This window comes from Podarcis liolepis (genome assembly GCF_965112155.1).
Source record: "Podarcis liolepis genome assembly, chromosome: 2".
NCBI lineage: Eukaryota > Metazoa > Chordata > Lepidosauria > Squamata > Lacertidae > Podarcis > Podarcis liolepis.
Genome location: NC_139555.1, coordinates 80779670 through 80807482, shown reverse-complemented (window position 1 = coordinate 80807482; position 27813 = coordinate 80779670). Strand labels below are relative to the sequence as shown.

Genomic DNA, 27813 nt, shown 5'->3' with positions numbered 1-27813 from the left:
AGCAGATAGGCATTGGCTGCTGGTGGTGAGGGTACCAACTTGCAGAGGTAGCTCTTCTGTTGATCTTTTGTCTTTTGGCTCCTTAGGTGGGTTCTTAATGGCTTCCAGTGAATTCTATGGGACAAGATAATCAGCTTCAATGCAGGACAGGTGAGAAGGGGCAGAACCCACCTCGTACTAAGGATCTGTGATCGTGGTGCCCTGCTTATGGAATGTCCTGGTCTTTTAGGTGCTAGGTGAAAAAACCTTCTTGGTTTCCCAGCCCTTTTAATGACAATCTATAGTGTGCTTTAGTTTTGGGATCATTCCCTCTTGCTAGGTTTTAGCTGCACTTGAAGCTTTTTTCCTCATGGGCTTTTTGCTTATTTATTTCTGTTTCAGCATTTTTTTTTGCGAATTAATAATAATGATAATAATATTTTTATTTATATCCCGCCATCCCCAGCCGAAGCTGGGCTCAGGGCAGCTAACAACAAGAAAATAATACAACATTCTAAAATCATTTCATTATAAAATTAATTCATTGTATTGTACTGTCTATGTAAGCTCCTCAGAGAACATGGTTGCATGGGCAGTATCTAAATAAAACAACAACAACATTATTTGGTGTACAGTGTGGTGGTCAGAGTGTTGGAGGAGGAGCTGGGAAATCAGCATTCAGATTCCTTGGGCCAGTCACCATCTCTCAATCTAACCAACCTCACAGGGTTGTTGTGAGGTTAAAACAGGGAGGGGGAGAACCATGAGCTCCTGGGATGGAAAGTGGGATATAAATGCAAAAATAAATTCTGCAGCATTGCATGCTTCTTGTTGCTCACTCCCATTTAAGCTCATGAGACGTTAAAACGAAAGCCATTAAGAGTATAATTCATTCCTGGGCATGTGGACCTAACATGAACAGATGGAATACTGAACTGAATACATGCTAGAGTGTTCAAGGACATGTGAGAATTTTCATGTTTGAGCCAATTAACAAAGAAGAATGAGGGCTGAAGAGAAAGAAAACAAACGTTCATTAGCTCCATCAGAACGGATTACGTCAAACCATTAATATTTTGCTTTCAGGCAAGTTTTATAACAAAGCAGCAAAGGAGGGTGTTGCCTCTACTTTTTTCACATGATAAATCCAGCCTCGCTATATGCACCATGTGAATTACTGAGTTTGCATAAAAATCCATAATAAAAAAATTAGCCAGGATTCCACGTGATAAACGCTGATTCTGCTGATAAAGTTCCACTGATGAGTCCTTTTATTAAAAGGGCGATGTTTTATATGTGCCAAAGAGGATTAAAATAATTGAAAGGAGGATGATTAAAGCATTTTATAAAGCCCCTGGCAGTAGGTGGGGCAAATGATGAGTGATCTAATTTTCAGGTGTGTTCAGAATGGATAATTGGTTTTTTTTCTTTTCTTTTGTTTTGGTTGGCACTTTTCTGTTCACTGCCCATTATTTCTGATGAGAAGAAAAATGGTGAGTTGCATTTGCTTCAGTAAATTTTTTGCCAGTTTAATGCCCATTCATCCAGTTTGGAGAGGTAAGACTATTAGAATAGCCCCAACAAATCTGACCAGTTTCCCATCCGCTTTTGTTATGTTGTGGTTTTGCAAAAAAAAAATAAAAAATGCTGTAAGCTGCTTTGAGCATGGTTTGAACTGTGGAAAGGCTGCATACAAATGTATGTATGTATGTAATCCAGTGGCCAACCATATGCCCATGGGAAGGCAGGAACTGAGTTCAACAGCACTCTCCCCTCTTGTGGTTTCCAGGAACTGGTATTGAGAAGCATACTGCTTTTGACAGTATGATTTATCCAATTTTATACCGAAGCCATCCAAGTTGGTGGCCATCGCTACCTCGTGGGAATGAATTCCAAAAATCCTGTTGGAGTTCTTCACAATCTTTTTAGCGGTTTCACTATCCTTATGTTGTAAGCAAACTTAGCCTCCTTACCACTGACCCCTAACTCTAGAACATTTATGAACAAGTTAAAAAGCATCATCAGGGGACCTTACTTCTTATGTTTCTCCACTGGCAGAATAGTTCCTATGTTCCTACTCCCTGCTTCCTGTTCTTTAACAAGTTACCAATCCTCTTATGAAGACCTGTCCTCTTATCCCATGGTGAGGGACTTTGTCAAACAATATTTGAAAGTCTAAGAATACAATGCATGCCAAGTAGCACTTGGAAAGGCAGTGAGCAGAATATAGGGTTTTGTGGGAAATTCTGATTAAAATTTCTGTTCCTCTGTGAAGCCCACTGGGTTGCCTAGAGCTTTCTCACTCAGCCTGACCCCTCTCACAAAGTTTTTGTGGGGTTGTAATGCTGCTGCTCCAAGCTTCTTGGAGGAGATTTGGGATACAACTTACAAATAACTTTACTCCCACAGATATGGCATCAGCACCAGTTTTGTGATAGAAAAGTTTATGTATTTATTTATATTAAAAACTTATAAGCCACTCTATACCCATGTGGTGTACACCCCCCCAAAAAAAGCAAGTATAAGAATAATATACTATGACCAAAAGGTTATTAGCAGATAACAACTTTTTTCCCAGTCAAAAAAAGTCCTGGGTAAATTGAAAGGTCTTAAGTGTAAACCACTGAGCCTTGGGCTTGCCAATCGGAAGGTCAGTGGTTCAAATCCCTGCGACGGGGTGAGCTCCCGTTGTTCGGTCCTAGCTCCAGCTCCTGCCAACCTAGCAGTTTGAAAGCATGTCAAAGTGCAAGTAGATAAATAGGTACCACTCTGGCAGGAAGGTAAACGGCTCTGGTTTAGACATGCTGGCCACATGACCCGGAAAAACTGTCTGCGGACAAACGTCGGCTCCCTCAGCCAGTAAAGCGAAATGAGCGCCGCAGCCCCAGAGTCGTTCATGACTGGGCATAACTGTCAGGGGTCCTTTACCTTTACCTTTTAAGTGACATATGAGAGAGTAGATTGCTGGAGTCACTGACGTTGCTTTTTCTTCTTTTTACTATAGGGGGTGGTGGTGGTGGTGCACAAGCCAACATTATGGAGCTGTGGGAAAGCCTGACAGCCACTGCCACCTCCATTTCCTCAGAATGGCTCTGGCCCCCTGTGTAGTGCGATGCCAATGTGATAATGACATTTACTTCCATTTGGCCTGATGTAGCAGAACCCAGAGGCATTCTTGGGAAAATGAAGGCTGCAAGCTGCTGCCACCTCACCTGGTGGGATGGTTTGCATCACTTCACAATGCCAAGCTGAGCTCTGCCTCCCCAGCAAAAATGTTGATAAGGGGAAGCCTGTCCTGTCCTAGCTGCCTGATAAACTGGGGGTGGGGGAAGGAAGGCAGGATATCATGGTGTGGCTGGGGAGGGGAGCCCAGGAGGCACCTTGCCCAGGCCCCAATTAAATCCAGGGGTAGAGTGAGGCATTTTTGAACCTGAGGCAAAAATCCCACTGCCACCCCTGAAATGATGTGTTGGGGGGGGGATGAGCCTTTGCAAATCCTTCAAGGAAAAGTCCTTGCAAAGCCTTGTCAGGGGTCAAACTCCACCAGGGCATCCAGAACGGAAACTCAGTGAGAGAGGGTGTTCCAGGCAGCTTTGGCACTGGCCTCTCTGTCCGTAGGGGCAGTGGGAGAGCAGCGGCAAAGCGGAACGCCAGAATGCCTTTCTCTCACCGGGTTTCCCCCTTGCCAAGCTTCTCTGAAAGCAGAGGGGTGGGTACGCGGGAAGCTGCCTCTTGTGTTACCGTTGCCTGAGGCAACTGCTTCACCCTGCCTCATTTGTGGGCAGCTCTGGCCCTGCCGCCTAGCTCTGGCCCAGCTATGCTCTGCAAGCAGGCTAGGCAAAAAGCCCACGGGCAACGCCCGTGGGATTTCAGTGTTATTGGTGCCATGAACAATGCCGGTGGTCACTGTGGGGAAGGAAGGAAGGATGTCTAAACAGAACAGAGTATGTATTTGCTGCAAGACAAGAGACCATCCGCCAGCAATGTAGCCCAAACGCCAGGCAGTTCTGGGCACGACCTGCAGGGGGCAGCGCTCAAGCGGCTTCCAGCGCAGCCGATGACGAACAACAGCGCTCCCTGCCAGGTTCTTCCCCTTCTCCAAGAATTCCTTCAAGAGGGCAGGGCCAGGCTTCCATCTGGGGCTCTCCTCCCTCTGCATTGTGGGACTTGTAGTCTTCGGGGCGCAGCGACCGGCTCGGCCTCGGTGGAGCCGGGACTACAAGCCCTACAATGCCTCGGGGCGACTGACTGGCCGTTCCTTTTGAATGATTTCACTGCGGTTTCCCCACATTCCCTAAGCTAGACGAGCAGCAGCAGCAGGAGGAGGAGGAGGGCGCAGGAATCATGGTGTAAAGGAGCCGCCGGTTCACTGGTGCGGGGGACCAGGGGCGCAAGGAGCCTGCCCGTTTCATGGCAGCCAGGGCTAGGGGCGCTGGAGGAGAGAGGGGCATGGCAGCTCGGGGGGCCGCCTGGTCTTAAAGGCTGCAGGGAGCGAGCGGGGCGGCGTTGCTGCTGCCGCCGCCGCCGGATCCATCCTGCTGCTCTCGCGCTCTGCCGCATTTCCTCCCTTCTCCTCACTCCCGTCTGGAGCCGCACCAGCCCCCCGCACTCTGAGCAGCCTCGCCCCCGCCAAGATGTCTCTGGCCGTCGAAGAAGAGGACTACGCCAAGCTGGTGATGGAGTCGGGGCCCGAGTGGCTCCGCACCGAGATCAAGCGGCTCTTCCAGGAGCTGGGCGAAACCACCCGCGAGAAGATCCAGGCTGCCGAGTACGGGCTGGCGGTGCTGGAGGAGAAGCAGCAGCTCAAGCAGCAGTATGAGGAGCTGGAGCTGGAGTACGAGACCATCCGCACCGAGATGGAGCAGCTGAAGGAGGTGAGGGCGGCGCTTTCTTCATTTTGCGGGGGGCGTGCGGTAGCAACAGCTGCGGCGGCGGCGGATCTAATGGGCTTTAGCGGGCGCGAGGAGGCGGTGCGCGATGCAGGGGAGAGGGGTACTGTGCTGAACGCCGGCTGCTTTTTGCGGGAAGGGGCGGGAATAAATATAGCAGGCAGGCAGGCAGCATGGGCTAATGGTTAGCTCACAATCGAGACTCCAGCGCACAGGGCTCCCCTGCCTGCCTGCTTGCTTGTGGAGACGTGTGCATTCTGTGGATTAACGTTTTCAGGGGGCGGTGGTGGGTGTTCTGGGGAGCGCGCGCGCGCGCGCCTAGGCTTGAAGGCTTCGCGAGCAGCCCCGTTCCCACGATCGCAAAGGCCAGCTGGGCCTGGCTCGCCAGTGCCTTGCAAACCCTCCCCCTGGCTTGGGAAGGTCTGCGGGGGTGCACAGCTCTCCGCGCAAGGCAGCCTCGCCTTTTGGATTCGCCCAGCTCGCGGGAGGCGCACCAGCCTTCTCTCTCCCCGGCCCCCGCGCTGCAGTGTCACAGAACGAAGCCGATCCAGAGCCTTTGGCCCTCCCCTTTTGCTGACGTCACGCCTTGCAGCCCCCTTAAAGGGGCAGCTCGGCAATGTCTGCGCCTCTCTAATGCACCGTGTCCTTCCCGTGACATCTGCCGTATCTTCTTGCACTGCCGTGAAATGTGCCGGACAGAGGATACTATGAGATTAATACTCTTGGGCTCGGGTGACATCTGCCCACCAGAGACCGTCGTTTTCTCTCCTTTCCGCCCATTGTAGGGATCTCTCGTGCCTGCCTTGTTGGTGAAGATCCCCTGTCTCCTTCTGCCATTTAATGGGAGGGAACCTAGGATAGGCCTCTGCCAGACCTGGAGGGAATTAAATTATTTCTGCCCACGTCAACTGGCTGATGTAGAGTTTTGATGTTTTGGAAGCATGAATTTGCAGGATTAACGATGTTGCTTGACATTTGTGCAGAAACGAATCTGAAAAATGGCTGAGTTAAGAGTTCATTAGATAAGTTTTTCAGAGGTTGTAACGTTAATATTTGAATAATTAATATTAGGCCTCTTGCATGTGCCAGCATAAACTCATCAGAGATCACTGAGTAAATTCAGAAGGCGCCAGAAAGCCTGCTATCTTGATTGCTTGGGCACTTCGAGAATCAGGCTACAATTTTGAAATACTGTTTGGCTCTGTGCAAGCATTGCCCCTAAGAATCTGAAATATTGTTTTTCTAGTGCTGGCCCATTGTATGCTTCTAGTTATATAATACATGTTTTTTACCAAACGTCTGTTTCACAGAAGCAGTTAAGGCCTCTCGTGCAGCTCCTTGCCTCTCCACTGTTCTCAGTTCATTTCTGTAATCGCAAACTGTAATGGAAGAGTGGGTGCCTGTGGGTTATAGTGTTTTGTGTGTTGTTTTATTAGGTGCTAGGTTTTCAACTCCGGGACATCAGTTGTTTAACTTTTTAGTTGTGCTTGACATTTTTTGTGAGAACAAATGTAGTTCTTCCTCCCACCCTGTTGGGGACACTGTGGTTGGGCCTGAGGAACTAAAGTAGCTTCATTTTTCTCTGTTCCACTCAACAACATGATAGGAAGAAGGAAAGATTAAGGGAAAGACTTCAAAGATTGTGTGGAGTGGTGAATCAGGAAGGGGGAGACTTATCTCTTGGATGTGGTTTGGAAGTGGCTAACTAGAAAAAACTTAGAGGGGTGTATTTGAGGGATTCAGAGAACAGACCTTTTTGCTCTGGCACGACATACTTGCAGTAAGTTGTTAGGTATCAGTCGGGCCCTGTGGTGACCACATAGAGATCTCTGGATGCCAAGTTAGCGACTGACATTTCTATCTGGCTGGCTCCTCCAGCTTTCTTGAGAAGGTAAACAGAAGGGCTTATTTATTACATTTTTTATCCCACCTTTTCATCCAAGAAGTACATGGTTCTCCCCCTTCTCATTTAATCTCTACAACAACCCTCTGAGGTAGGTTAGGAGGCTGTGACTAGCCCATGTGAGTGGGGATTTGAACCCTGATCTTCCAGGTTCTAGTCTGATACTGTAACCACTACACCACACTGGCTTCCTAGAGTACTTCTACTATGGGGCAGCTCAATAAATAAAGTAGGTAAATAAATATGGGAAAAGCAAAATGTCCCTTCGAGAAGGTTCTGAAATATGTTCCTTGAAGCTTCAATTCGTTTCTTCTGGATTGTTTTATCTGATGTTTTAATATGTTGTAAACCACACACACACACACACACACATATAGTGGTATAGAAAGGAAATGAATGACAACAACAATAACAACATCATATTTCATTGCAAAAAAAAAAGGACCTACACATTCAATTGTGGTGACTGTGACCCAGTTTTAAAGTGCCATTTGGCGTTGAGCTTGTATATCTGAGTTTCTAACACTGGTACCAGCTGAGAGCCATAGGAACTTTGAAACTCTTCTCACCAATTTGAACCATTCATGCTGCCACTAAATGCATTTTAGTGGTGGGCAGACGGCAGTGCTGCTTTTGAATGGGAGCAATGCTGAACTCCCGTCGGTGGTGGCCACCTACAGTCTTGATTTACCCTAACATGCAATGCCCTTGCTGATGTGGCAGCAGAAAAAAACAACCCACTCTATGGTTGTGGTCATGTGGGTGCCCCCATTGGTGGCCCCATACCAAAGATTCCCTGAAATCTGGCAGTAGTGAGGGCAGCAATGCAGAGTCAACTTAAATGTCTCCTTAAGAGAGCAAAATTAGTGTTGATTTAATTAGATACTGCAAATCCCTGTGCTGATGCAGTTTCGTAATGAAACCTGATTTATAGCAATGTGCTTAATATTGTCCACATTAATTAAAGCAGGGTGTCTTTCAGGACACATTTAAAGCTGTACATGTTTTCAAATATTTTTACATTGCTGGAAATGCATGTCTGTGGACTCGTGGGTATGTCTGGAAATGCTAATATGGAATCATGGGGAAAGTTATTATATAGGGAATGCGTTTGTATGTGTCAAAACAGTTTAATCTCTCTTTGCTCTCTGTTCTCCACCCTTCTATTCTGTACCTTGTGCTAATGGAGCATCTGCATCCATTAACATGAGCACAGATGTGAGCACTTTTTGTGGCTTGATAGGAGGAGGGGAAGAGGGATTTCAGTGATCAAAGCATAGGAATACAGCATCCCTTTCTTAGCTCTTTGCCCTTTCATCTGACTACTAGAACTGGAATATGTTACGCAAAAATAAGCAGATTATAAGCACATGCTCTCAATTTGCATGATTGACAGAATTCAGTTTTTGTTTGTGCAGCATTTTTAAAAACCCGAAGTATATACAGTACACAGTATTGATGCAAGGACTGATTGTCTATGGGCTGATATAGGGGAAATTATAGTTCTTTAGACCTTTATGATGTTATGGAGGAATCTGGATCTCATTAGAGATTTACTAAATCTTTAACAGATGTATGCTGAATAGGCTTTTGGGGTGGGTGGGAGGAAACCTATTTAATGGCCATGCCCCCCACCCCCGAACCTTTTTTTTGGTAAGTTTACGTAGAAGATTTTTAGTCTTATCTTTTATATCTTTACACAGAAGTAAGTTTGCCTGATCATAGTGGGGCTTGATAAGCTACAGTTCTGTGCTGTGTATTCAGGTTGCTCCACAGGAATGTTGGCTTTAGAAGTTGCAAATATTCCACCATAGAAGTTGCTGAGGGTATGAGGTAGAGAACCTTATTCACTTTGGTTTCCAAACTCAACCTGAATGTCAGTATTTAAGCTGTGCTCACAACACATGGCATGGTGATGTGATGCATGGTGGTGATACAGTGAAATCTGATTACTCTGTCCTCATTTGCACACAATGCTAAGTGAAACCATGGCTTACCACAAACTTGCAGCCTCTTGGAAAGAAGATCAGACACTTTGCTCCTCCCTTGTTCTGATGCTGCACTAAGTCATGGTTTGGCTTAGCATGTCATCTGAACCCATACTCATGGTTTAACTCTAACAATCCATGAGCTGTAAAACAATGGACAAGCTTGGCATTGTTTTGGAGAGTGCTAAACCGCAAACCTAGGTTCAGGCTATAAGCCAAACCATACTTAGTTCAGCACATCACAACAGTAGAATGTCTGGAGGAGGAGCAAAACACAGTCACAGTCTCCTCCAGAAGCTGGCATGGTTGCTTGTTTATGGTAAGCCATGGTTTGGTTTAGTATAATGAGAGAATCAGACCTCTGAAGGCATCAATACCCTACACTGAAAACTGATGGCTGTGGAACTTCTGTAGGATGGAGCCAATATAATTAGGAGTATCCCTTCTTTTTTAAAAAGAAAAAGTGGGTCCTGCAGCCAGTCATCTCAGCATTTTTTGTAGAAACAAGCAGGCCATTTATGGAGATTGTCAGATCCAATAACTCTGCTAATTTGAGATTGTCATACAAATCAGGTTCTTCAGACTTTGGCAGCCAAGTACATTTTAAAAAGAAGTACAGGGTCATTAAACAAAATGAAGCAGACCTTTTGTGAAGACATCCATGTTAGTTTTGTTATTCCATCTATTTATTATGTTCCAGCATGAGTGTCATTGCTTATGTGGCCAAGAAAGTACCACCCACGCACAAGACGGGGATGTATCAGCAGGCTTGGAGAAGTTCTAAATTTTTAAAGAAGAAAACTTAGGATGGGAATCCCCACCCCAACTCCAACAGTCAATGACTATAGTATGCTGACGGAATGTTGAGGGAGGAAAAACAGAAAACCCAGTGAGGGGAGGAATGGAGAATTGTGGATGAGGGCCTGGCTGACTAGCACAGTGAACGGGAGCACTCCACGCTACAACACTTGGTTGTTCTCATCCACTTGCATAATAATGCTTATGTTGAAATGATCATTGGCCTGACTAGGGATGGAAGGATCTGTCCATTCTGGTTGCCCCCATTTCTCATTTTTCCAGTCTTAAAATCAGTTCTCTTCATTTATTTATTTAAATTATTAGTTGCCCTTTTTTTACAAAAGCAACTCAAAGCCACTTGCAACAATAATCAAATGACATTCAGGTTAAAAGCCAAATCAAATAAGACTGAAAAATCTAAAACACATCCATATTTTTAGAAGGCAGGATTGAAACATCCCATCCACTAAAAGACACCATGGATAGTTAAAAGCCAAAGGCCTGTTGGGAAACAAAGTATGTTTGCATGATGTTTAAAAGTATGTAAGAATGGTACCAGGTGAGCCTCTATGGGGAGAGCATTCCACAAGTGGGGAGACTGAAAATACACGTTCTTTTGTTGTCTCCCTCCAGAACTCGTATGGAGGAGGCACATGGAGAACAGCCTAGATTCTAGTCAGGGTTGGTGAGGAGGTCTTTGAAGTCTTGGGCTCCTGAACTGCGTAAGGCTTTGTAGTTAAAACCAGTACGTTGAATTGGGCTCAGAAACTCATTGGTAGCCAGTGCAATCTGGCCAAGATTGGTGTTTTGTGCTCTGACTATCTTGTCTCAGTGAACAACCTGGCCGCTGAATTCTGGACCAACTGTAGTTTACAGACAATCTTCAAAGGCAGCCCCACATATAACTCATTGCAGTAATTTAACCTAGAGGTTACCAGAGTGTTGACAACAGAAGTTAGGCTATGCCTTTCCAGAAAGGAGCCAGAGTTGATGAAAAGCCTGCCATGCCACTTAAGACTCAAGCAACAGTGATGGATTCAGAAGTCCTCCCATGTATCTGCTCTTTCAGAAGTAGTGTAACCACATCAAGAACAGGCCACCTCCCATCCATCTGGTCTAGGGAACCAGACACTAACAGTGTCTCACTTTTATCTGGATTGAGCTTCAGTATACTGACACACATCCATTTCATTACCAAAGCAAGACATTGGTCTAGCTCATCCGCTGCCACTCCTGTAGACTTAAAGGAGAAGCAGAGCAGTGCATCATCAGCATATTGTTGACTATGTACTCAAAGACTTCAGATGATCCCAACCAGCAGTTTCATGTAGATGTTAAACAACATCACACATTCTTTAAATTAATATTTTCATTTTTGTGCATGCTTTCCCATTTTTGTAAACCTCGGTTGGAGAACTTCACCACAAAATATGACTGAGTATAAATTTAGAAGGATAGCTGTGTTTCAGAAAGAGGGAATTTGATAGATTTGGCTTTAAATGTGTACTGAATCAAATTCCTCCTCTATTCCTTGTCCTCATGTTATTTAATGGTTGAAAGGTAGGCCTGTACAGTGGTACCTCCAGTTACGAACTTAATTCCGGAGGTCCGTTCTTAACCTGAAACCGTTCTTAACATGAGGCGCGCTTTCGCTAATGGGGCCTCCCACTGCGCCGTGCGACTTCCACTCGCATCCCGGAGCAAAGCGGAGCTCGTTACCTGAAGCGTACGTAAGGAGGACTGTATGTAACCGGAGGTTCCACTGTAATGTAATTTCTCTTTCTTTCTTTGTCTCTCTATTTGCCTCTGCTTTACATCCTGAAATTTTATGTGCCCTCATCCAGTTATTAGTAGAGATGGAAACATCCTGTGAAAATGTGTATTATTTCCTCTGAGGAAGAAAGTATGTAACTAGAACTTGTACAGTCATCACGTTGTTCCCCTTGTGCAGGGTAAAAAATTTCTGCAGCTAGTGACTTAACTAGATCCATGTGCACATTCCCCGACATTAAGTTTAAGGGAATCTATACCCTATCTTAGAGACTTTTGACAGCACAGACCATCTGTTTTGCCATGTGCGTGCTGGGCTAGGTTTGCATGCAAAAACATGTTTGGTGCAGAAGCTTGCTACAGTGCATGAAGATCTGTAAATGACGTCCATCACTTCCGTGGAGGAATGATAAAGTGTGATAAAGTCTCCCAGCTAGCTTTTAGGTGAATCACCTTACTTCCAGAGCCGTTCATGAGATAAGGTGATTCTGTGCTTATCCTCATCTGATCTTTGTAGAAGGACTGCCCCTATTTCCACACAAAGAATCTCTCACTTACTTGTGGAAATGTATTCTTCAATTGATGTGGTTTCTCATTTTTCTCCCTTAAAGGGATTCTGCTTTAGATTCAGGAATTCTTTGCTTACCTCATCTTATAATTAGCAGCAGTGCAAATATTGTGTGAAACAAAACGTAACATCTGCAGGAAAAATGTCAGGTGTGGACTTGCTGTCTAATAAGATTTGACTCATTTGCCATATTGATTTGTTGGATAGCCAGATCCAAATTCTGCGCTTTAAATGCTCCCAACCCATTTTCTGTGAATGTAAATTGCAAAACAGGATAACAAGTAGGCATTTGCAATAAATGTTGAACTAGATTGGCAGAGAGCAAGGAAGAAAGAAGATATATGGGGTCGGGGAGCAGTTAGGGCCAGCAGTGGAATTGGGAGCATTGGAGAGGCTATGCAAGACCCATGTGCTATTTTTTATGATAAGTGAACATTTGTCCTAGCCTCTTCTGTCCTTGATTCTTTGGGTGGGATTCCACTAAGTTGTTGTATGCATGGTGTGAGGTCCACTCATGCAACCCTAAGTCTGCTCTGGCCGGTTGGTGGAACCTCCAGAACAAGTTTAGGGGCACACAGTGGGGAGAGGGGAAAAAGTTTTGTTGCATGAGTGGAACCTCATTCTGCGCTTACTAGAGCTATGTGGTACTCCCCTCTTTAACTCGTGCCTTGTTGGTACAACCATGAAAGTATGTAACACTAAGAGCAACCAAGTACTGTAAATCCAGAATTTAACTGCACCTTTAAACCTTTGCTTTTGGTTGGAGGGGAAAAAGCATCCAGTCCAATGTGAGATAACTACAGACAAATCAGGGTTACTTCTCTGAGGTTTTGCAAGAGGGATTGTATGCAGAGCCTAATCATCTGCAGTCTTGACAATTCATTTGGTGGGGACTGGGGGCAACAAAGGCCTACAATCCCCGACTTCAAAAGAGGTTATCTCCTTTGCCTAGTGCTTTGATCTGTATTAAGTGATGTCTGCAAGATTTATAGCTTGCTGAAAACTGAAACTGAAACTGGTTCCTCCTGTTTGGAACTGCTTTCGGATTATCCAATGGTGAGGCCAGTGGATGTAATCCTCATGATTTGATTCCTTAGCGCTCACAGACCTGATAATACTTTGAATTATTTATTTCTATAATACAAGGGATATGCAATAGTAAGACATACATATATATATGAGATTGAGTGGTTGGCTTAAAAGATGAGACTAGAGCCTTTTAAAGCTTTTGCAGAAATGACCTATTGCTAATTCAAAACCCACATTCCTCTTTACATTTGAGGTGGTTATTGGGAAAGGGCGAGGATAAAGAGCTCATCGTGGTTAAATATTTTTAGGTCTTGCTGATTTTAGTGTGGGGGCGCGGTGGGGAGAGAATAAGCCATTTTCATTCCAGCTGGCCGCATAGCAAAGAACTTCATGTTCAGCAAAATTATGTGATAAAAAGCTTTCTTAAGTTAAGGAAAGTACAAATTTGTTTTTTAATGCTCTGCTGTGTAACAAACATGCGAGACCAAATACCTCCGGTGTAGAAAACAACCCCTTTTAAGGAGAATGATTCTAGACTAGCTCAATCGTTTACTAAAAGCCAAAGTCTTGGTTCATGTATTGGGCAGGAAATCCAGGTAGCTCCCCTTAAGCTGAGATCATGTCCAAAGGGTCTTAAGTGGTGGATGGTGACTGTGGAAGGGGACTAGCTGGTGGCACCCCAATTTGCAATGTTGTATCTAGCACCATGCTGTGTTAGGCATTAGTGCCTAGACTGGAGTCTTTGGTGCCATGCCAATAGTTGTCCCCTCCCTCCCTGACCCAACTTTTAACTTTTTTAACCAACAGTAATTTTTTTGGTTCTGTTTTAGATCTTATTTAATGCTGGCGCTTTTTTCTGTTGCTGATGTTCCACTGGATTGTATTTTATGTGAATCATGTTAATCTTCGTTTGTTCCTAGAATTTATTTGCAAGCTGTTTTTGAAAATCTTTAAAATTGTAAGGCAGGGTTGTATTTTATTGCAAGCACATGCTGAATGTGGCATGGGGCCCAATCCACCAGGGATTTTATTTGTTTAAGCTCTTGAAAAGCTGTTGTTTATTCCATTTAGGGCACAATCTAATTCTCCTGAGCAAACCTGTGGGCTGGATCTGTAAGTCTCCTCCTCTTCTGTATGAAGTGCCTGCCTCATTTTGGCAAACAAATAAAAATATTTCTGTGCCCCCCCCCCAATAATAAAGAACAGTAGAGGGGCTGAGGCAAACTGATACGTTTTTATTTTCTAAAAACTTTGTTTACAATAGAAGGAGCTAATTTGCTTCACGTATTCCAGTTTTTCTTGTGCAGGATGTCTAGAAGAACCAGTTAGCCTGCATATTGTGGACATTTTCTTTTATTTATGCACAGGTAGCATTCTCTTAGGCTGCAATCCTATACCCACTTATCTGGAGCTAAGCTGTATTGAATTCAGTTAGACTTATCTTCTGAGTATATAGGATTCTGTAGTTAAATGTGTAAAATAATGTTTTTGGCCTTTCTCTGCCCCCATCCACCTTGCCCTTTTACTTTACATACAGTGGGGTCAGTTGCTCAGAGCCTGGACTGGATGATTGAGAGTCGCCAAGAAGCAGAATGGTTTCTTGGAAGAGAATTGTTATTGCAACCTGAGCAAGACCAAGAAGAAATATCAAGAAGCCCCAAATAATTTTGCAGATGACCTGAAACTGAGCTTTAAGACCCAACTTTTTTACCCATCCCCAATGTGTTGGGATACTCTCACCATCATCTGCACAACTTGCCCTAGACCCTCTGCTCGTTTTTTTGAGGTGACCCACCTAATTGGAGACTGGAAAACTGTGTTGTCTGAAGCAACTTTGTGTCTTCAAAAGACTATGCCTTTAATATTTATTGAAAGCATTTATACCAAGGTGCTAGACATTACAATAAAGCAATCCAATGCGAAACAAAAAATGGAGTATTCAATTAATACGATCCAGTAAAAGCAACCTATCACAATTACTGTAAAATAACTGGGAATCATTCAATTGTATATGGAGGCCATGGAAAGTTTAAATAATTAGATGATGTTTTGAAGAGCAATTAGAAGCTCATTACAGTACGTGTCTACTGTCTTTCAGTGGAAAGTTTATTTCATAGGCTGGGGACCACCATGCGAAAGGCCATCCACCCCAGTTACCTCTGCAGGTGTAGATTATCTGAAATAACACTTTCTCCTATACAGACCTTCCTGTACATGTAAGATTTTCAGGGGAGACCCCATTAGTTATGCCACAGCTTGCAGAGGTTTGTTTTGTGGCAGCTTGGAGGACAGCCTTCTCCGTGTCCATGTTGGCCCCTAGTCTGTAGAGGGAGCTCATCTCTGAAATACATCAAGCACCAGCTGTGGTGAGCTTGCATTTGCTTTTTAAAGCGTATCTATTCGCTCACTATTTACTCACTGTTTACCTGATCAGTACACAAAGCCTTAAAACCTTGTCCTGGGTGCAGATTGGCACCCAGGCCAGTGCCAACCTTTGCTTTCAGGCGTATCGCACAATAGCTGAATTTCCCTGAAAGCCTGTATTTGAAGGCTGACATTTTTGTGAGCTGAATCCATGTGATGTGAAAATAGCCTCCTTCTGAGCAGTGGGCGGCAAGGAGCAGCTGGGGGCGGGGTGCAGTGAATAGATTCACCATTTTCTGTTCCCATTCTACTGTATGTGAGGTTATGACTAATCGGTTACACTGCAGGGGCATAAGGCGACTTCCAGTGGGTGATTCATTCTCCAGGCATTTGTCTGGGCTCTCTCTCTCTCTCTGTTTTTCTCTGCCTCTCCACTTCTGGCAGAATGTAGAGATGTATTTGTTCAGAGTCGGTAGCTGAGCAACAGGGAAGAATATAGCATGGATTTGGAATATGATCTATGAAAACTTTAACACAAGGAAGGGACACAAATAAACTTTGGCATCTAAGTAATTCTCACAGCGAAGAACAAAAAAGAAAGAATTAGACTCTGACTGGATCCTTGGTAGCGAGAAACTGCCGATCTTGCAAGAAATAAACAGGCTGATGTGGGAGGAGAATTCCACCCCACCCCCAGGACATTATTCCTGCCGGCTATTTTGTTTTTATTTATTTATTGCAGACTTTTTTTTGCCATAGGCTGATTCATTGAATTTGAACTTTGCTAGTAGGAAAGTGGGGCAGGGGAGAATAAAATGATGTCTACGTTTCCTCGGGGCATAATTAAATCAATATGCCCATGCTAGTTGTGGTAGCTTGCTGTATGAGATTATAATTCTTTATCGGGGGGGGGGTGTTGTTTAAAAAGAGAAAATAAAATAAAATGCATTGTTAGATAATGGCTGGACAAGTGTTCTAGGGGAAAGTTTCCATGTAATTGTGTATATATTGTTTTAAACAAGCCCTTCCTTTACCTTCATGTTGCATTGGTATAAACAAGAACAGTTGTACCTTGGAAGTCAAACTGAATCTTTTCCTGAAGTCTGTTCGACTTCCAAAACATTCGAAAACCAAATTGCGGCTTTTGATTGGCTGCAGGAAGCTCTTGCAGCCAATCACAAGCCGCGGAATCCCCGTCAGATGTTCAGGTTCCAAAAGAACATTCGCAAACCGGAGCAATCACTTCCGGTCTTGTGGCGTTTGGGGGCCAAAATGTCTGAGTTCCAGGGCATTTGACAACCCAAGTACGACTTATATTTTTACTGCAGTTTTCTGAATAACTAGAATAAGCAAAGTTCACTTTTAAAAAATGGGTGTATAATCTGAGGCAGAAGTAGAACAATGCCTCTATAGGCCTTAGGATTCTCCCCAGACTATGCTCGCCACCTTTCCAAGCAATTTTCATTGCTTTGCTGGGTGGAATGTGTCCTTCAACTTTGACAATGCCTCTTGCTTGCCTCAACGGAGGTTACAAAGATGTGTGTGCACCTTCCGCTTTCGTATGGCTGGAATGTAGCTTCCTGTACAAAAGGTGAGAATCACATCCTCTGCTCTGGCCGCTCTTGAGGTGTTGCCTATAAAGGAATGCAGCCCTTGGACTGAAGAGAGGTTCCCTGCCTTTGTGGAGATCTGGCTGCAGAATACTTGCAGGCAGGATGTACCTGTGCTTGTTTCCTGAGTTCCATGAGACTTGCTCCCTAGTCAATAAGCTCAGGATTGCAGCCATGCTCCCATTTTCTGCCTGTGTGTTCCTTGTGGATTATGCAAACTGTTTGAACCAGCGGATAGGAACATAGGAAGCTGCCTTATACGGAGTCAGATTCTAGCTCAGTTCTGCCTACACTGACTGACAGCATTTCTCCAGGATTTCAGGCAGGGGTCTCTGCCTTCCCTACCTGGAGATTTAACCTGGGATCTTCTGCATGCAAGACAGATGCTGTGCATTGAACTACATGGCCCTTTGCTGATGCTGAAGTGGCTCTTGGCAAACAATAGTAGATGTTACCTGCACTGTGGTGTTAAATCCTCCGGCAGCTATGAAATGCCTTAACATATTGTTGACTGATACATGTATGCTTTAACAATGGTTTTGTTTTAATATGTTGTTGTTTTTATGCCCTGGGCCTCAACAAAGTAACTTAATTAACTTTGGGGCTATATAATAATAATAATTAATTAACCACCGTTACGTAACTGGCAGTGTCAGTAGCTGACAAGCCTGTGCCTGAAAGAGTTTGCAGTCTTCGGGTTAGAGTGGCGGTGAAGAACTGAACATATTTGGAAAGGGGGAATGTGAGCACAAGCCAAGACATTGGGAATAGAGAACCTGCCCACCCGCCCACCCATCCCGCAGATGTAAGACTCCCAACCCAAGTCTAGGGGTGATTTTCTAGACCTGCTACACTGTTCCATCCCTACAGAACAGCCATACTTCAAGAAGGCCTTAGAATTTCAGGAAATATAGGTGGCATTAGATGCTCAGGAAAGGAAGCCATACCCATGTCTAGCATGTGGCTCTTGGGGGACTGACAAGCCCTCAGTGTGGCCCTTTGAACCTGAAAAATGGTCAGCCGCCTCTGATGTTAACAAGGGGTTAGCTTGCAATAGTGCAGTTTGTAAGCGGTGGGAATTGGGATAGGACTAATGTTTCAAAGCTGAGTGTGAACTCTGGCTAAACTTTGGTATAGATGGGAACATCAGTGCAGGCAGTGTGGCTCTCACCTCCCACAGAATTCAAAAGAAGAAGGAAAAAGGCATTGTGCTCCAATTACTCACAAAATCAGAGACTTAATGGGAGCACAGACTCTGAAATCTAATGACTTGGATGGATAGATTTTGGCAAATGCAGTATTCTGCCCCAGCAGTATGCTGGAGCACACTTTTTGCATTCACTAAGCAAAATCACCAAGCTTTCATCGGTTTCACAAAATGCTGCTTTATTTTTCAGGATCAGCTTTAGTCTGCTGTTAAAGCAGAAGCTGGTTCGTCGTTTGGCCCTCCCCATGTTTCCCCTCTGCATTTCGAATCATTTAGCAATGTTTTATGGACAGGAAATAGGAACTTCTGGTTCATACACACAGCTGGTTTAAATAAATCTCAAACCAAAGGGAACATGTGGAACTCCCCCACCTCCAGATTGTATCCAAGGGATTTCTACAAAACTCAGATCAGAACTTGTGCAGTTCCAATGGAGTGTTTGTTAAGACTACAATCTTTGTAAGGGGCATTTTAAAGACTTTTAGCCCAACTTTCAGCTTGTCAAAATGACCAAATAAAGGGCTTCCAAATCAATACAATGTCCTGAATTTAATCTGAATCTGTTGTTTTTATATAATTACAATATGCTAGCGAACCACAGCGATATGGTATGCAAATATTTTTTGGACGTTTTAAATATTATTTTATTTTTCATTGTATTGCTTCAGCATTTTGGCATTTGCCACCCTGAACCTCTTTGGGTGGAAGGGTGCAAGAGAACTTTTAATAATAATAATAATAATAATAATAATAATAATAATAATAATAATATAATAGATCAAACAGGGCATTCTTAAGCCTTAAAATGGGGTTACTTAATTAAGCAGCCCCCATATGCTGGCGGGATTGTAAGGGGTGAGGAACATATTGGCATATGTGGTAGGGATGTAACTATGTACACAAGTTCTAGAAGCAGGTTGTAATGGAATTTGGTATTATTGTTGGCATGCAAGTCACCCTAGATGCTAAGCCATGTATCTTATACCTTTTTGTTGCTGCCAGTGACGTCTTACTTTTCAACAATTAATTCTATATCTGTTGTTGCTGCTCATCTTATGATCTCTCAGGGGTGGAAAGACGCATCTTGTTATCTATGGATCTGTGGTTTTAAAAATTCATGGTCATTGCCATTTCTGAAAATTGACTCATAAAATACGTGCTGCCAGGGGTGTTGCGGACCCCTCCAACTTGGCTTCTGCTTGGGAGCCAAACAGTCTCATGGTCGCCAAATTCACACTAAATATGAGTTTATTTGGCAACAGTCCTGAATATTTGATATGTTTGGTACAGATATGAACCACTATGTAATTTATTTTATGCCAGTCATTCTTTTTATGCTTTCTATGCTTATTAGGCTTATTATTTTATTATCTTGTGATTTTATTTTTTCTGTTTTTATGACTGCTTTTAAGTACAGATAGGGTGAACCTACAGCATCAGCAGCGGGCCACAATAAACTTTTTGGAATGTTATTCTCTATTAGGTAGAACTTTTAAAGGAAGGGCTGGTTCTGTAATGTTTTTATTGTAATAAGCTGTACGTGTTTTTTTGTCTATATTTTAATTCTAATGCTTAATTTATTAAAGTTAAAAAACAAAAAAACAGCCGAGGTTTTTTTTTATTTCTTAGTAAAAATTGCCCCATTAAGTTCCAGCTCAATCTCAGAATAAGGCCTGGAAACAGTTGCATGGACATGATAACAGGGCCTTAGTGGCATGGCAAGACTTACAAGTTTCGCATAGAGAGTAGTTTTGCATATAAAGAGCTCCAAGGATCAGTCCAAATGCAAACAAGGAATTCTGGACAGGCCACAAGAGAGGAACAAACCAAAACCTAGCAGCCCCAAATCAGTTTGATAATCCACATATTCTTTTCCTTGAAGTACATCTTTGGTATGTTTCCTAAGCAACACAAGGGACATCAGGGATCAGAAATGGCCCAGGCAGTTTAGAATCCTGGAGGCATAGAGTCCCTATGTCCTAGCAGCTGCTGTTTATTTGCATTTAAATCGTGCACGTCTTCCAAGGTGGGGGAGTGTTACCATTCCCATATTGCAGGTATGGGACTGAGGCACAGCTCATGGCTGTGATGAGGTCTGACCAGCAGATTGCCTGTTTCAGATCTTAGACTCTTAGGCATTGCCCTGGTCCTCAACTCAATAAGTTTCATGTTACATATTGGCAATACATGATCCTGAAAGGTATCACTTGCTTCAGAGGTTGTTTTACTGACTTATCAAAGGAGTGCAGTTTGTATTTCAGTAGGTAGTGATTCAACAACCACACTAGAGATGTAATAGTTCCTTTCTGTAAATGTTTTTTTTTTTAATGTTATGTTTCTGGGGTTGAGACCATAGCTCATATTTGGAGCTCATACTTTGCATTCAAGAATTCCAAGGTTCAGCCACTGGCATCTCCAGTTAGGAAGTAGGGGTTGATTGGAAATATGACTGCTAGGCAAGGTAGGCAGCACTGGCCTAGATAGACAAATATGCCTGAGTTTGGACAATTGCACCTAAGCTTTCCAGTCTGAGATATAAATGAGCTTTGTTACCCATATACACATCTCCTTCTGTGGGAGTTAGTCATTGCATCCAGAAGTCTCCAATTAGCCATAGTTTCCCATTTTGCCTGTGGTTAGCAGGTTTGGAACAGGCCAGGCTGATGGTTTTAAGATTCTGGCTTGTTCTGAATCTGTTAACCATAGTTTCCTAGTTCAGACAAATGAAAAGCTGCAGTTAATTGGAGAATTGTTGGTTTAATTACTGCATGACACACAGAGAAGGGGCTGCATGTGACGGTACAAAGCTGTGGTTCCTATCTTGGCTTATTAAGTCAAGATGTGATTGTCCAAACCAGGCCATTGTCTGACCTGTTATAAGGCAGCTGACTGTTCCAGAGCATCAGATTGGGCAGTACTGTGTGTATCAGCTGGGCAGAAACACTTACTTAATGTAGCCTCCTCCGAATTGTCGCTCTTGGTAACTACATTCTTAAGCAAGGAAGAGTCTTGATTCATATAAACTAGGACACATGCCCAGTTCACTGGGAACAGAGGGCTAGATTCTAATGTTCTCTATCTGTGTTAACATATTTTTGCTATGAAGTCAATGACTGCGCGAAGGATGTTCTTTCCCCTCATTAAATTTGCAAGAGTGCAAATTAGAGGAAAGTGATTTTGGTGCATGCACGGCTCAGTTCTGGGGTTTAATCTGAGATTTCAGCCTGTTCGCTGAGCTTTGTTCAGAGATTATAATATTTAGAGTGATGGAATACGCAAGGAGAGGCGTGTGTGCTTGGCAGTTGCGAGAGCCCTCATTCAGAGCAGAACATGAATCAAGAATTGCATAAACTGTGCTCCCTAATTCCCTAAACCAAAGTCTATTAGATCAGCTCTGGTGTGTGGAAATTCCTCCCCCATACCCGCTTTGCATCTGAGGAACAGTGCAGGCAATTAAACCCTGAGTGGATGGGCTTAGCTAATTTAATGTGACCTTGATGTGAACTACATTAAGAAATCTCTTTGGAGCACAACATGAAACCTAATCATTTTAAAAGCATCTGTCCCCGTGACACACAACTGGAAGAGGATGTCACTTTAAATTCTATGGGATGCTGCTGGGGCACATGATTATACAAATTACTGGGAATGTTACAGCTGGGGAAATAACTGCTTATTTGTTTGGGATTGTTGTTTTGTTGCTGTTCTGGCAAAATTCCTAGGATTGTGAGCTCACCCGTTAGATGTGGATTCGCATTGAATTTTCTTTTGTCTTTAGCACATTATGTGTGGGTGGGGCTGGGGGAATGATAATGCAAACCATAACAGTTTGTATGTAAGAGAGTTACTTTGTATTTTGAACCCCCCCCCTGCATAATTACATTTCATAGGGCTGTAAATTAGCGTGTTTTTTGTAGCCTTTGGGGGAGGATGCATAAGAATAAAATCCCTTTGGAGAGGGGCAGTGTAAAAGCAAATAGTATTTGGCAGTTTTTATCCAAATTACAAGGGGAATCAACCTACTGAAATAGCTGGTGACTTTCAGTTAATTCTAAAGTAATAATTGAATACTTCTTACTATTGAGAGTGGAATGGAACAAAGATAATATATTGAAGGCTCAGAAGAATGCAGAATGTATGTTTTTTAATGCAGTTTCCTGTGTCTGCATGGGAACATTCAGTCACTGCACTTACACTTCTACTTACCATAAAAAAATGCTTCTTTCACTTGTTTTTCAGAGGGGCAAAGCAGCTGTCATTGAGGGCGAGGGCTTGGGATATTTCACTGCCATTGATGACCAAACTAGACATTATGCAAGAGATCCATGATCAGGATCTCCTGTGAATTGTGTTTGTATTACTAATTAGGAGATCTAAGTTGTTGGTTTGAAGACCTGAGAAGTGCAAATATTTGAGCCTCCCCCACCCCTTTCTCAATCCAAACTAAATGTATTTGCTCTAAGTGGAGAAAACTTAAAGGTACAAAGCTAAGTGAGGCTACTAATGAGAAAGAGATCAATGATTCCTTGTAACATCACAGATTCCCTGTAGCACATGGGTAGGTAAACTAAGGCCGGGGGGGGGGGGCGGATCTGGCCCAATCGCCTTCTAAATCCTAAAAAGCGTGTTTTTACATGAGTAGAATGTGTCCTTTTATTTAAAATGCATCTCTGGGTTATTTGTGTGGCATATGAATTCATTCATCCCCCCCCCCAAAAAAAATATATAGTCTGGCCTCCCACAAGGTCTGAGGGACAGTGGACTGGCCCTCTGCTGAAAAAGTTTGCTGATCCCTGCTGTAGCATGTCTAGTTTGGCCTAGGGACCGTAACTTCCATTCTAGTGGGCTGATGCTAAGAGGGAGAGTCCATAGCTGTTCTTACATTGCTTTCCTATTTAGGGGGGGGGGGATATGTACGGTAACTGTGTAATCGTGATGAAGCAATCTGCCACATGGAATTTAGACAATAATGTAATTGTGCTAATAAGCTTTCCAGCTGCTTGTGTTAACCCAAACATAGTTAGCTGTATACATTCTTTGTATCTTCCCACACGTAATTAGCTGAATAAAAATAGCTGGGGAGTATGTGATAATGGTAGGAGATAGAAGAGCTGAATCTGCCTGCAGGGAAAGTCTTTCCATTCATTGTAAGGCAGCCTTGCAAATTAGGCTGCCGTCCAAATCCTGCTTACCTGGGAGTAAGCCCCGCTGAACTTGAATTTGCTTCCGTATATGCTTAGGAGTGCAGTCTTAGTCTACAGTAATCACTGGATTCAGATATTTGCATTCCTGCATTTAACATGTGGCCTAGCAGAAAGAAGAACAGCCATCTTTCCTTGCATATAGAAATCTGGAGATGATTCTCTCTGGCCACAGGTGAGCTGCTTTTTGCACACCTGTTTTTAGTCTGATGTGTTTCCATATTTTCATTGCTGCTTGGTGCCATCAGTGAAGTAATAGAAGACAGGTCCCTGTCCTTAGGAACATCTCATCTAAAATTCAGTGTGGGGGAGAGAGGAGGAAACAGGGAAGTTAGCTTAAGCTTTGCCACAGGATGTGTTATCAGAGGGTGTGGGAACAAGGGGGTCTTGTGTTAAAGGCTTCATGAAAGAGATGGAGTTTGAGGAGGTGTGGCATCCCTTAGGACATGCGTAGGCAAACTAATTGCCTGGGCAATCACCTTCTAAATCCAGCCCCTGGACCGGAATCAGCATGTTTTTACGTGAGTAGAATGTTTCCTTTTATTTAAAATGCGCCTCTGGGTTATTTGTGGGGCATAGACATTCATGCTTTTTTCTCTCTTCAAAATATAGTCCAGCCCCTCACAAGGTCTGAGGGACAGTGGACCGGCCCCCTGCTGAAAAAGGTTGCTGACCTTAGGAGGTCTAGAAGGCCTCAGGAGGTCTAGAAGGCAAACAAGAGAAGCGAGAGGGGGATATAAGAGCAGAAAAGGAAGACAGAATTATTGTGCTACCTTAAATTCTACTTGCACTTGACACCTGTAATTGAAACCCTTACATTACTACTCATAATTATGTTGAGGAGTATAAGTTTAAACATGGAAAAATGCTGATTTGTGGGTTTTGCTTCTCACTGAGGGTCCCTACAGTTCTATGATTCTGTGATTTTACTAAGTAATAGAGTTGATGCTTTACATGTTATGAAATGCTCCTCTGAACTTGGATTGTCTCTTATTTATTTGAGGAAAAACTATAAAAGATTGGGAATATTCCTCCTAGCCATTCTTATTATTCTGAACAGTGTTTGGTCTTGTCCATATGTTCACGTCAGTAACAATTAATCACCTTGAAATGTTCACAAGGATCTCCAAAAGGGTTGTCTGTGGACAGGATTTGTGGGTTGCTACGAAACTCTGAGGGTGATGAAAGGTTGTGTGCGTGGCCACTGTTGGTGCTTCTGCAAGTTGCGAAACTAGCCTACAGCCATTGACCAACAGAAAATCGTTAGAATCTGCAACTACATACATATAAACACCACATTTCCCTGCTATTCCTAACTGGCAGGTTGACAAATCCTAAATTGTCTGTTATGTAAGATTTGTAGTGAAATGGAAGAATTGTACAACATTTAGTTGTCTTGCAAAATATTCTATAGCAGTCTTGCAAGTTCGGCTAGAAAAGATACTAGCCTGCAAGGGAGACGCAGAGATCTAAATAGAGACCATTGTCTGTGGCGCCACACCTCTTTTACTTGTATTTCTTTTTGATTCAGATTTATCATGGCCAGTGGCTAGTACAATAAAGTTATTTGGATTGGGTTGGATACTAGCCTGCAACCAATTTTACTAGACTGCTTGTCCATACATACAGATACAAGTCATTTGCAGTACATAAGTAGTCCACTCTCTTCCAGTTTGCTGTTTTGGAGCCACTTCTTGTAAAATGTCAAAAGGTAAAGGACCCCTCTGGATGGTTAAGTCCAGTCAAAGGTGACTATGGGGTGTGGCGCTCATCTCGCTCTCAGACCGATGGAGCCAACATTTGTCCACAGACAGCTTTCCGGGTCATGTGGCCAGCATGACTAAACCGCTTCTCGTGCAACGGGACACCATGATGGAAGCCAGAGCACATGGAAACACTGTTTACCTTACCGCCACAGCAGTACCTATTTTTCTACTTGCACTGGTATGCTTTCGAACTGCTAGGTTGGCAGGAGCTGGGACAGAGCAACGGGAGCTCACCCCATTGCGTGGATTTGAACTGCTGACCTTCCGATCAGCAAACCCAAGATGCTCAGTGGTTTGGACCACAGCGCCACCCACTCCCCACACTTCTTGTAACAGGTATTCAGGTGGGTGGCTATAAAACAAGCCTGTTTCAGAGTGTGCTTAATTGGCTCAGTGAGAAACCCATACATAAAACAAATTGTGTACTGGTTGCTTTGTATTTGCACAAGCATCTAGGGTAGTTCTTTTTGCAATTGTTTTTGCTTTGTTTAACCTTGCATGGCCAGATGCTCTGAGATACAAATGGATTATAACTGATCTGAACAAAATGTGGCTTCGTTTTTCTTATTCTCTTTAACACTGGCAGTAAGTCTGTTAGCATAAAAATTGATCTGGTGTTGCCTCTGACCTTCCCATTGTTGTGACTTAGCGAAAGTATTTGTTCCTTTTCTTTCTTTCTTTTCCTGCCAGTGTGCTGGACTGCAGCTGGAGTCTGTGTCGTAGAATCTCCTTGTCCTCTAGTATGTCTCTGGCAAAGCTGTCATAATAGAATATGGGGTTCTTAGCGTTTCTGACATTGCAAGGATGGAGAGGATGCATTGACCCTTCAGCCTCGTCTGCTTATTTTGCTGTAGAGTAGTTCTTTATCCCTCTTGTTTCACACCATTTCGGTCATATGCATCCCTCCCCCACCCCAGCCACATGAAGTCATGGGATACTGTTAAGTCTTGCATTGTGTTTTAAGTGTACTTCATAAAGGAATGCCCTTTTCCACATTCTGTTTCCATTGTTCCGTCTTGCAATGGGGGTCAGCCACTGCCTGTGGCGGCTCACTCTCATTCCCTTTTGCCTCTGGCTTCAAGACTTGCTGAGTGGAGCCACGCTGTCTTAGTTTTGTCATTGCTTTTGTGGGTACTGTACATAATGTTAGCTTTTGTTTGTCAGATACGGGCCTTGCACTTCAGTAAGCACTGAAAGCTTCCATTCACTCAAAGGCATGGAGGCAATCCAGTGTTTGGGTGATTTCCCTCCCCCCACTGCATTATAGCACTACTGAAAGGAGTTAGAGAGCTTTCCATTTGGTGGCGAAGCTTGCCTGAAGAGGCCCAAAGCTAATTGTTTGTCTGTTTAACGAAGACTCTCTCTTTGTTAGCAGCAATCAAAATTCTGAAGCCTTCCCGTTGTTGTAAGGTAGCTTGGCCTTCCTGTACGCACATTGCGAACTGTCGTGATAACACTGGACTGCCCAGGATAGTAATAATCGAAATTGTACGTCATTTTTATGGCGTAATTCTGAGGCTGTTGCAGAAATGCTCTGCTGCTTCTGTGGCTTTAAAGACACGATCTGCAAATTGATGGGAATAGTTGGAAGGGAGGCAATGTTGTGAGGCAATGTCTTCGCTTGTGAGGTGAAACAGAGATGTGTTTATTGCAAATGAAAAGCTTTCCCTTCTCGACACCATTCCAAGATGTTATTGGTGCACAGTGCACTGAAAAAAACGGGCTGTCATTGTATCTGCGATTACTGTAATAACTCTTGTGGTACCTATAGCTTTCCCCCCTCAAATTCCATCTCTGAATGCAGAGTTCCACTCTTCTGCAGGCACAAAGCAATGTTTCCACATAATAGAATTTTCCCTAGTTGTCTGCTTTCAGTCTCCATTTTATATTTTTCTGTTGCCTTTTGGGGATGTACAGCTGTGATTTGTTCCCCATTGTGATTTGCCACCCCTAGAGCCTTTGAAAGGGGTGGTGGTGTATAAATGTATTTCTATTGTTACACTTTGCATGGAAAACAGTGACTTCGTTTTGTTCTTCCTTACGCTTGAGGAACAATGGGTCTTGACTTAAAAGTGCTGCAGAATCTTTTATGGTTTGCCTTCAAAAGACACACATGCTGGCCTGAAGTGTGTTTTCTTCCCACACTATATAGAGAACAAGTTAAGTTCAGATGTATACTCAGGAAGCTGCCCTTTCCCCCATTGGATCTACCAGATCATCTCACTCAATGTTGTGTGTCTCTTCTGAGGCAAATACAGTGGTACCTTGGGTTACAGACACTTCAGGGTACAGACGCTTCAGGTTACAGACTCCGCTAACCCAGAAATAATACCTCAGGTTAAGAACTTTACCTCAGGATGAGAACACAAATCATGCAGCAGCAGCGTGAGGCCCTATTAGGTAAAGAGGTACCTCAGGTTAAGAACAGTTTCAGGTTAAGAACGGATCTCCAGAACGAATTAAGTTCTTAACCCGAGGTACCACTGTACATTGCCAGCTTTGTTACTGAAATGACGGGATGGAACCTCCTGGGGCTTCTGTACACGGAGTATGTATCGCTCTACCACTGAGCGATGGCCCTGCCCTAGTGATTTTTTTCCTGCCCCTTCTCTGTGTTACTAGTGGGCACTGGCTGTGGTGATGTGGCAGATCTTGCTCCGTGACAACTCTGGTTCACACAGATGAGTGTTGCTATAGCTGCAAGGGTGGATCTCGTAATGAGAAAAGCCAGCATGTGAGAT

The 27813-nt window shown here is 43.6% G+C and overlaps 1 protein-coding gene across 5 annotated transcripts in view; it reads left to right on the top strand.

The window, feature by feature from the left end:
- The first annotated feature begins 4009 nt into the window (after window positions 1-4009).
- BICD2 (BICD cargo adaptor 2) overlaps window positions 4010-27813 on the top strand; it is an 80554-nt gene continuing 56750 nt past the window's right edge. Inside the window, exon 1 of one of the 5 annotated variants that reach the window (XM_083489297.1) lies at window positions 4010-4853. In XM_083489297.1, coding sequence (XP_083345423.1) covers window positions 4614-4853 — 240 coding nt within the window. In that variant the 5' untranslated portion in view covers window positions 4010-4613. Of the gene's footprint in view, window positions 4854-5497; window positions 6760-27813 lie in introns of those variants that run through there. The other 4 variants (XM_083489296.1, XM_083489298.1, XM_083489299.1 and 1 more) reach the window with 4 other exon arrangements.